The sequence below is a fragment of the Sinohyriopsis cumingii genome, chromosome 2 (assembly GCF_028554795.1).
Source record: "Sinohyriopsis cumingii isolate HCF-2022 chromosome 2, ASM2855479v2, whole genome shotgun sequence".
Lineage (NCBI taxonomy): Eukaryota > Metazoa > Mollusca > Bivalvia > Unionida > Unionidae > Sinohyriopsis > Sinohyriopsis cumingii.
Genome location: NC_142962.1, coordinates 107411455 through 107422875, shown reverse-complemented (window position 1 = coordinate 107422875; position 11421 = coordinate 107411455). Strand labels below are relative to the sequence as shown.

General features: G+C 34.8%; 1 protein-coding gene across 1 annotated transcript; it reads left to right on the top strand.

Annotated features, from left to right (window-relative positions):
- Positions 1-246: 246 nt before the first annotated feature.
- LOC149805582 (V-type proton ATPase subunit D-like) lies at positions 247-11141 on the top strand. Its single transcript, XM_089950218.1, has 7 exons — positions 247-333; positions 686-803; positions 1245-1392; positions 2228-2272; positions 4671-4841; positions 6181-6259; positions 9349-11141. The coding sequence occupies exons 1-7, from the start codon at positions 293-295 to the stop codon at positions 9494-9496; spliced, it is 750 nt and encodes a 249-aa protein (XP_089806344.1). The 5' UTR covers positions 247-292; the 3' UTR covers positions 9497-11141.
- Positions 11142-11421: the final 280 nt, after the last annotated feature.

The following is an 11421-nucleotide window of genomic DNA, read 5'->3' as shown; positions in this document are numbered from 1 at the left end:
CCAAAACACAGGGTATTAGAAGTTCTTTGAACAATACCTAAGATATTCAGTGTCTTTTTAAATAGCCACTATGACCAGTAAGGAAACCCGGGGAAATTCTTTTTGTCTCAAATTATGCAAAATACGAAGCTATAGAGTACCAACTTTACCGACGAGCCAGGTTATCCGGATGATAATGTTTGGTTACGACACAAAATGAAAGCGCTTTAGTAACAATGATGTGATTGACTCTTCTATGTTAAAGAACAGGAAGTCAACATTTCATGTGATCGATAGACTTCCGGTTATTATAATGTCTGGAAAAGATAGATTGCAGGTTTTCCCTTCTAGGATGTAAGTGCAAAAAACAAATTTTTGTAATTGATGTGTCTTAAGATTTGCTATTTACTCACATCTTAATTAGTATGATGGTTTAAATTAAAATCTGATGCAGGTTGATAGTTGTGTTAGTACTTGTGTAGCAATGGGTCAGTTGTGTACACTGCAGTAAACCTATGATTCTGTAAAAGTGGACAGTAATTGGAAAGGTACTTAGCACTCAGTACAAAATACTTCGTTTTAACATGATTCCTGTTATAAGGCAAGTACATTGTTGGGGGGGGGGGGGCTAGTTGGGCTAGGGAAGTTGTATCCCATGTATGCACAGGTAAATACGTTGATAATACTTACTGTTCACTTTCAACAGGGCCATGGCCATCATGAAGACAAGACTAAAGGGAGCTCAGAAGGGTCACAGTTTGCTGAAGAAGAAAGCTGATGCACTCACCTTGCGTTTTAGGCAAATCTTACGAAAGATTATTGAGGTAATCATCAAGTTAATTAGTCCAATTTTTAAAAAAATATATTCCATGGTACTTTGATTTCACAGAGTTCATGTTATAATGATAAGAAAATTCTAAATTGCATCTTTTTTGATTACCCTAGTTTAAAAGTGCCTTTTATGGGTCCCATTGTATGTTTTGATGAAACAACCCTTATATGTATTACATCATATCATTTTGTAAACCCTGCAAATCATATCTGGGTGTTTTTAAATAATGTGATATGTACATGATTCTACAAAATTAATAGTAAAGTGGGATCTATAATGAAGACCACCTCATTTTAAGAGACCACCTATGATAAAGAAACACAAAATTTGATTCAGTATTTGATATGTTAACAGTGTAAATAAATCTATATTTAGGGAGGTACTGTAAATTATTTAATAAGACAGGTTCCGTCATCTTTTGTTAATTTTTTAGACCAAAATGACTATGGGTGAAGTGATGAAGGAGTCAGCTTTTTCTCTCGCAGAGGCCAAGTTTACCACAGGAGATTTCAACCATATGGTCATTCAGAATGTGAACAAGGCACAACTTAAAGTCAGGTCAAAAAAAGATAATGTGGCAGGTAAGATGGAATACCACAAATTGTTTGTTGTTTGGAAAGGTTGAACACTCCATTTTTAGTAGCTTATAAGTTGAATCAAACAGTAAACTGCCCAGACTCAGGGTCAAAGTCTGTGTTGTTTGCAGTTGGACTTGACTTATAAGCTAGGATGTGTGGTACATTTTTTGTGTACATCTATATGTCTGCTATACCTTAGGAGGCAGTATATATTATCACAGAGTATATTGTCACAGTTGTCTGCCTGTCAAGACCTAACTGTCCATAGTGAATTTTATTTGTGCTACATAATTTCCAAAGTATTTAATGGATTCAAAATAATTTTGGTGGGAGGCTATATATCCAGTTCCAGTTTGATTCTCCTCATACTCAGACAAAATTAGATGACTTTATTGTTCTTGTCAGATTTTCTTTCATTTTGAATCAAGCTGTCTTCATTTGCACCATATTGCCAGTGACAACCATTGTATTGACATTATTTAGTTTAAATGATAATTTGGTGACTTAGTAATTGATAATGATTGAAAGGACAAACGTGTCTGTATGTTGGGGTGGGGGGACAAAGCTTAATATGCGATGAAAAGACAAAAGTCACATTAAAAATACATATTTTTGAGCATTTGAATTTAGCATTGTCTGCAGTCTTTCGTGTTTTGACAAGTACTTGAATTGTGGACATGTTGTAAGAATAACATTCATATAACATTAATTGCAGTCTTAAGTTATGGCCACTAATTTACATGTGTATTAATGAATTTCTTTAATACAGTAAAGGATATTAGGGGAGGCAATATAAATGGACTAACCTTTCTACAGCCTCTTTTTATTGTCGTTTCAGGTGTACAGCTTCCAATTTTTGAAAGTTTTCAGGATGGTACAGACAGTTAGTATTCAGGTTTTTCAATGGTTTTAGCAATAGAATTGCCATATCATCTGCTTGCTGAGATCAAAGTAAAAGGTTTGAGCTTTCTGAATCACTCATCTGTTTGGTGTCATTCACACCATACTGTATTTACCATATATTTTGGGCCACAGTATTTTTTGGGACACCATCCATTGTACACTGTATGTTCTGGGACACATTGTTTTTTCTTTAAGTCATATGTTTTGGGACATCTTTTAAACAATTAAAAAATTCCATGTCAGAAATTGAACTTAAATTTTATTTAAAAAATACTAAACTGGGTACTTGAGATAAAACTCTTTAATCCACTGCAGCATCACCTCAACAACTAGTCCGATAAATCACTCGTACCCTCCAATCTGTGCTGATACTTATGGACGATATCCACTAGTCAGTATCATTACAGATTTATCAGCCTGCTCACTAAAGCAACCCTTCTGCACACTTATGATCAATCATTTTGGTGCATGAATAATTTTTTAATTCCACAAGCTGTAAAAAATTAATATTGGAGTAAATACATCTCCTGCTGCACAAACTGCAAGGACTAATGATTCTCACTTTTAAAACCCTTATTGACAGTCTATCAGGGAATGAGATCAGAGCACAATGGAGTTTTCATGATCATACAATTGGAAAAATTGTCTTCTCTTATTGCCTTCACAATTTCTTGGAATAATTTCATTGTCTTCTCCAGGTCTTTTGGGAGATGCTGGGTCATCAATATCCATGCATGAAGCATTGACTGTCATTGTAAATGCTGTTCAATTGTTTCAATTTATTTTCAAAATTCCTGTGAGTACCAGCAAAAAGGTATCCCTGTGTCAGCAAACTTTGTGTATGTATATATATATATATATATATATATATATATATATATATATATATATATATATATATATATATATATATTGCTGTTGCAAACAGACTTATCAGAACAATCTTTATAATATTATTCTAAATTTCTTTCTCTTATTATGTTACAAGAGATATCATATTAACATCGAAAACATTGTTTGATGAACTGTTGCGGTGATTCCATTTCAGAAGCATTTTCTAGTTATTTCAAGTATTTGGACAAATAGAAAATGAGGTTCTGGTTACATTGAAAAAGAAATTATAGGTTAGTAGAAACTTTTTGGAGGTTTTTGTTTAGTCCGGAGGAACTTAAATCATTCATAACCCTGGGGGGGATGTCATTTGCTTCTTGAATTTAACTTCTATCATAGTTACATCCCTTTGTTATTTTAATTTCTGCCAATTTAATTTTGATCCTTTTTCCAATTTTGTTGGGTTTTTCAACAAAAAAAGGTAGGCAAGGCAGTTATAAATAAGGTCAGTCGAGTAAGGAGAACCCCATGTGCTTTTATATTTGGCCCGACTATAATGGAAAAATATATAAGGAAGATAACTATTATAAGGTCTAATAATTTACTTAAATTTGAGTTGCCTCTCTTGATTTAAAAATGGTGGTGGATCTATACTTCCTAATTTTGATGACATCATATAGTTTGTTGCTTTTGTTTTGTAATATAAACTATATTTGGTAAAAGAGAATAGATAATATACCCTAGATGTGGATAGAATGAAATACCTCCAAGCCAGAACAAAAAGAAATAATGTTCAACTTAAGTTTATCAGACTTGACAGAAAGCATCTTGAGTTAAAGGGCTTTATTGATGCCAATCTGCTGTCAGATATTGTCTTCTGTACTAAAATTAGAAAAATGCTTCAACATACCTCGGGAACTGGTTAGTTTTTACAACAAAAAGAAACACTCTGACATAAAGGTCTTGCAGATTGATACAGATAACGCTGATTTGCCGCCAAACAGGTCTCAGAACTTCTTTACTAGAATCCAGGACTCTCAATACCTGGAGCGGAAGAGTCTCCTCACTTTACTGCAAGTCACAAACAGTCCAGGGGCCCCGAGTGGTCTAAAGCGCACTCCATTTCGGATCACTGCCATCTCACCTCTGTCTGTGTAGGTTCGAGTCTCAGATTCTGCCAATGTGGGTATGTGAGAAAGCCTGCCAGTAGCTTCTCATGGGTCGTTCTTTCCGGGTTCTTCCTCCACCATTAATACTAGCCACCATGTATAGCCTATCGTGTGCTGAAAATGGCGTTAAACCTGACAACAACAACAACAAACTCCATCTAGAGAGTCTCTTTTCTTTAAAGCATTTGTATTTACATATTAATAATTTATGGTAGACAGAGAGTGTAATTAGTTTAAACTTGGGGTACGGTTATTTTGGAAGAATTAGTCTTTTGAAAAAGAGACCTTAGTCAGTGCCTTATGCACTGAGGAAGTCATTAATAACACATTTAATCATGTTGCAAAGGTAACATAAACCTTTTTGTTTTCTTTAAACAGGTTATGAATTAACTGGGCTTTCACGTGGTGGACAGCAAATTGATAAACTTAAGAAGAACTATGCTAAGGCTGTGCAGCTCCTGATTGATCTTGCCTCTCTTCAGACTTCCTTTGTGACCCTAGATGAAGTCATTAAGATAACGAATAGAAGAGTAAATGCTATTGAACATGGTAATTAGTTCAGACTGTTTTGTTAAAATTTTCTTATAACATTGCCAGATTTTGTGTGTGTGTGTGACTCTGATTTTTAATGTAGCTTTAACAATTTTCCAGTCATATTGCTACGATGTCTGCACTGTGGCAGTTTAAGGTGGTGTCTAGCACTGGGACATTATGCTGCAGACATGTAGCATGATGTCCCACCCAGTCACATTGTCCTGACACCAGGCTGACCAGTCCTAACACTAACCTCTTAATGCTGAGCACCAAGCGAGGCAACAGTTAGTACCATTTTTGTAAGTCTTTGGTATGACTTGGCCAGGGATCAAACCGATGACCTCCCACATCCGAGGCGGATGCTCTAACTACTAGGACACCGGAGTGGTCACCAGATTTTGTATGCAAACTTAAGTGTTGAAAAGTGCTTTAAGGATTTTCAATTTCCATGCGTCTGTTTTAATATGTGAATGATGATTGTTGTTGAGATTATTACCAAATTTGAAATAATTACCAAGAAAACTTAACAATGTGCCGACAAAATTGCAGAATGAGTTTACTTAAGCATGAAGGCATAGAGCATAAAAATGGACACTGTAAGAGTTAGTGTGGAAATGCAGACTTTATGAATTCAGTAATATATTGTGTGCATTTTCTTTTATGGCCCTAAACCTTTTGATAGATTCTGTTCATACATTGGATGAATCATTTTGAGGGCAAAATAATTATGTGACTTGCTTGCATGCACCTTTGACCATGTGATCAAGGTCACAGTCAAGAAAATTTGGATTAAGGTTTTGGTTTAAAAAAATTCTGTTTGCTTATATTTACTAAATCATTGATGATTTTGTAAATATTCTTATGATGAATCATTATGAAGCTGAGACATTTTATTCTGTGAAATACTCACTAGCTTCTGTCAACTTTTTGGAACAAGATCATATGTTTTTAGAGCAGTGCATTATGGGATTTATATGCAAACCCTGGCTTTCTTTTTTTAGGCAGCTTCATGACATGTTAGGGAAACAGGCTGTCCAGGAAAGGGAAATGGTTTTACAATTTTGCATTTTCTCTCAAGAACATTAATAGGCTGTCCTGAAATTTTCTTGGTTTGCTTTTCCCCAAACTAGAAGTTCAATGTTCCCAGGAATTATGGTGGGGAAAATGTCACTCAAAGCAGTTTTGATGGATCGATCAGCAGACTGTGAACTACTAAGTTTTTAAGGAAGGTAATGACATTAAATATTTGGTAATCTAGTTTGATTTGCAGTTATTTAATGATACAGTTTTTTTTATATTAATTTACTTACAAGAATTAAAACTGTTTGCTGACCAAAAATTTCTGCCTTTACAGTAATCATTCCAAGGATAGAGAGAACACTTGCTTATATTACATCAGAATTAGATGAGATGGAAAGAGAAGAATTCTACAGGTAAATTATTCAGTCTGTATGTTCTGAAGGTTGGCATTGACAAAGTAGTAAAATTCAACAACCTTAATATTTTGAGATGAAATGAACAAAATTTAAATCTTTGTTGAATGGTAAATTTACTGCTTGCTTGAACTTTCTTATTAGCAGGTACCCATATTATAATTGAGAACTGTTATGCTCTTTGTTGATAAGGACAACACAGAGGGCTGAGAAAATATTTTTTATTCACTTGTCTGGAATAAGTGACAAAAAAATAATCTTATCCAACAGAATTTATCACTTATTCATCGAGGTATCTCACCAAAAATGATATAGAGGGCTTAACCCCAATATTTTCTTAGATATTTTATGAACTGCATACATGCATCAGAAATAATAAAGATATTTTATTTTTGATCAGTGTTATAGCATGTAACAATGTTATTTAATATATTTCATAGTTGCAGTGCCTGCTTAATTCTGTAATAAATTTTCATAGTTGCAGTGCCTACTTAATTCTGTAATAAATTTTCATAGTTGCAGTGCCTACTTAATTCTGTAATAAATTTTCATAGTTGCAGTGCCTACTTAATTCTGTAATAAATTTTCATAGTTGCAGTGCCTACTTAATTCTGTAATAAATTTTCATAGTTGCAGTGCCTACTAAGATGCTACCATATTCATCTTTTATTGAGTTGGCTTCAGCACAACTAAAAAGGCGACATGATCAAAACATTTAGTATGTTCAACTCCTAAGCTAAGTTTCTTGCCTAGTTCTTTTGAATGCTGGTGGCAATAGATATATCTACTGGGAGTTTATATTGGAAGTATTGGTATTAACTAACTTGATTTAGTTGTGAAAGCAACTGTCTTGAATCTAAGAGAGCTTATTTATTTACAGGGTAGATATGAATCCAAGTTAACAGTCTGCATTGGTCTGACTTTTTGTACATGGGCAAAAATGGATTTATCATAGATAAACCCCTTCATTAGCTGTGCTAGTTCAAATGAGAATTTGATTCATCCCATACATTCGGCTAATGGATTAGATTGGCCTGGTAGAATTGTTTGTCTGGAAAAGTGGCTTTAGAAAGGGTTTATGTTAAGGTTGTTCAAAAAACAGAAAGGGGGATGCTTGGACACCTATAGCTAGTCAGTTGGTTTATCTCCAGTACATTTCAGTTTTAGAGATGGTGCATAATATAAGGGTGTCGCGTATGTAGTGCTACTGGTCATAGACCAGAAGAGCTTATCGGATAACTGTTGTCCATAATCTGACATTTGCCTGTCTGTTAACACAAGTTTGTTATCACTGCTCCGCTTAAACTGCATGGGGAACTGTTGAAACACACACACACACACACATATTCATCCCAAGGTCTAGTTGCTCCTAAATGAAAACAGTACTGCTCAGAGATCCATTATGCCCCCAGTGGCTGTCTTGAAAATGGTACTGCTCAGAGATCCATTATTCCCCCAGTGGCTGTCTTGAAAATGGTACTGCTCAGAGATCCATTATGCCCCCAGTGGCTGTCTTAAAAATGGTACTGCTCAGAGATCCATTATGCCCCCAGTGGCTGTCTTGAAAATGGTACTGCTCAGAGATCCATTATTCCCCCAGTGGCTGTCTTGAAAATGGTACTGCTCAGAGATCCATTATGCCCCCAGTGGCTGTCTTAAAAATGGTACTGCTCAGAGATCCATTATGCCCCCAGTGGCTGTCTTGAAAATGGTACTGCTCAGAGATCCATTATGCCCCCAGTGGATGTCTTGAAAATGGTACTGCTCAGACCATTATGCCCCCAGTGGCTGTCTTGAAAATGTTCTTATTATTACTCAAGAATTCATCATATCAACATTGGGTTTCCAGTAAAAGACTTATTATGATATCCACTTGACCCTAAATGAAAATGATGCCAATCTGTTGTCCAGTATTGCCACTGTTGTGGTCATATTGAAAGTTTTCGCTAGCAGACTATTTATGATGTTTGGTTCTGCTCGAACATTCAGAACGTCAGTAGTGGCCATCTTGAAAATCTTTTTGTTGCCATTCCTGCTCAGTAAATGGTCGTAACAACATAGGGATTTCAGTAGAAGTCTAATTATGTCTAGTTGTTCCTGAATGAAAATAGTGCCAGTCTGACAATCAATTTGGCCATCATTGCAGCCATGTTTAAAATCTTTTATCACTATTCCTCCTGAACAAAAGTCATACTGATATGAAATCCAGTATGGCCACCATAGAGCCTTCTTGAAAATCTTGTTATTGTTACTCCTGTAGAATTTATGGTAACATCAACATAGGGTTTCACTAAAACAACTTCATAAAAGATGACATCTGATTGGTCAGATATGAAAATGGTTTCCCTCAGACAATGATATGGCTGTCGTAATTAATGTATTTAAATTTTTACACTAAATCTCCTGAATGGATGGTGATATTGGCACAAGGTTTACCTGAAAGCCTTTTAACTGTGTCTAGTTTGTCCTACATGAAAATGGTATTAATCTTACATCCAGCATGGCTGCCACAGTTGCTAATTTCAAATCTTGTATTTTCAGACAGTCCATCATCAATCCCCTTTGAGGGACTCTTGTTTGTTTTTATTTGTTACTGGTTAGAATGTGTGTGTGTGTGTGATTTAGATTTTTAAATAGTTTTAACAATTTTAATCACATCTCTACAATGTCTGCAGTGAGGTTTTTTATAATGATGTGTGGCATTGGGGCATCATGACGCAGACATGTATCATTACATCTGACCCAGTCACATTATCTTGACATCAGGCTGACCTTTACTAACCTCTTAATGCTGTGTGCCAAGTGAGGCAGCTGCTAGTACCATTTTTATAAGTCTTTGGTATGACTTGGCTGTTGTTTGAACCCAAGACCTCCCGCATCCAATGTGACTGCTGTAACCACTTAGGCCACCAGAGTGGTCTGAAATGGTTTCATTGGAGGATAGAACAGCTGCAGAATCTGAAGAAAACCTACATGTGCAGGATCAATGATCACTGTCCCTGGGGAGGGTAACATCAGCTTATGTAATTGCTACTGGGTCTTATTCATTTGACTTGTGTTGTATAATATTTTATCTTTTTGACTCATAGGTTAAAGAAAATCCAGGAGAAGAAAAAGAAGATTCGGGCTCTTGAAGAAAAGAGAAAGGCGGCATTACGAGAAAGTGGAATTGAAATCAAGGAAGCTCCGAATATTTTAGAAGATGAAGAGGATGCAGATTTGCTCTTTACAGATTAGCATTCTTTCAGTATTAAGCCTGACTATTTAGCCTGTCGGTAGATTGTTTCTGTGCTTATGATGCAGAAATTGAGTTATTAATTTGTATTTGAAATTAAATATAATATTATGTTCTTTGCCAATTTTCAACAGTCAAGCAGCAGTGGTTTTCATTTGATAACAGTACATTTTTGTTCAGTTCAAACTTTAAACGAAATATATATGCAACCTCAGACCTGATGGGATACTATAGAATTTTGGTCAGACCAGGAAATACTGTTGTTTCCAAAAATTGAACTATTTTACAGCATTCATATAGTCATGAAGCTTGAATGTAAACTGAATGATCTACTACAGCAAAGTGAAGGTTGTTCATGTTTTGCATGTAAATGATTTTTAAGCTTCATGACTTCATGAGACCCATAAAATATAAAGTTAAATTCTTGTAATCACAAATATATAAAGAAATAATAACAAATCTCAAAAAATAAATAGAACTATCTTTTATTAATAATTTACAAGTATTGTGAAAGCACACAGGAAGGGCATATGAATCTATTATTAGTTCCTTTCTGGAGTTATGAGCTAATAACTGGTACATTTCTGCATCACATGATAAGACTCTGACCAATCTAAAGGCATGGTAAAAGGTTGTTATTATGTACCCATTTGAAGTTGTTTCTAGAAGCAAATATTCTTCAAAGGGTTTAATGATCTTGTCTTTAAATGTCAAGAACTGGGGAAGTGTCAGCAGTTTACAGTTTTGTGTTCAAGTTAAGATTTGTATTATGTAATATGCCCAAAGTTTTGTACCCTGATATTAAATGATTTCCCATCGGACCTAACTAAGCAGAAACTTGTATCATTATAATCCAGTTCATAGGTGAAGAAATGCACTTGTAGGGATTTCAGTCCCACCATGTTTATGGTATAATGTCCATTCTCTTATAGCAAATATAGATTGTATTACTAATGATAGTAACAAACTTTTTGGCTTACTAAAATTAGTAACACAAAATTGATTTACTATCCTTTCATGTCAGTTGTATATGTAAACGGAGATAACACAGTGTTTGGTAAATAATTGGTCCTGATCATTGTTATCTTTGTGGCTATTGTTCCTTCGATGGTAATTCTTGAAAAATAGTAAATCTCACTTTCAAAGGAATCCAAATAATTTTTCAAATAATGTTTCAGATATTAAGATAAACTTTTAACATGTAAAGAAAACAGTTTTGGCAGATAAAGACATTATTTAAAGCAGGGCACATATGGCTGTTAAAAGGACAATGAATAACAATATTTCTGGATGTGTGCTTTTCCATCAGATCTAATGTAAATTTGTTTCACTTTAACACTCCACCCCCAACAAGTCAGTATTCCCAGTACTTTGATCTGCTAGTAAATCGGTGGTTTTCAAATGTGTGATACCCTTTGACCCAATGTAATACATGGTCTTAAATACTTGTAATCCAGGCCCTTGCAATAAAAATGTATAATACAATAAACATGCAACCTCTGAACATGGAAGTTAGCGTGTTCTTTATTTTTGTTGTTCTTGATTGCCTGTTGAAATATTTTCCTAGTGAAACAGTTATAGTATATTTGTATTCAACATTCCTCTATTTAATTTTTATATGAGGTAATAATAAACAGAACAAGAATACTTTCTTTTGTTATAATCATTATCATCATATTCTGGAAACCTGGTTTTTAAGTTCATTTATAACAAGCAATTGCCTGTTTAATTAACCATTATATTTTTACCTCTGATGGTCATAGACCAAAAGAGCTTACAGGATGGCCTGTTATCCATTGTCTGTAGTCAGTCTGTCATTCAGCATTCATCCCTCCATTAGCACAAGTTTATTATCACTGCTTCTAAACTACTTGGAAGATTGACATGAATCTTTCACACACACACAAACACTCTCATCATCTTAAAA

Bases quoted from the DNA above. Each gene is read 5' to 3' on its own strand.
- LOC149805582 (XM_089950218.1), top strand. From the start codon at position 293: ATGTCTGGAAAAGATAGATTGCAGGTTTTCCCTTCTAGGAT. The intron at 334-685 runs GTAAGTGCAAAA...CACTTTCAACAG, and splicing joins CAGGTTTTCCCTTCTAGGAT to GGCCATGGCCATCATGAAGA. The intron at 6,260-9,348 runs GTAAATTATTCA...TTTGACTCATAG, and splicing joins GAAAGAGAAGAATTCTACAG to GTTAAAGAAAATCCAGGAGA.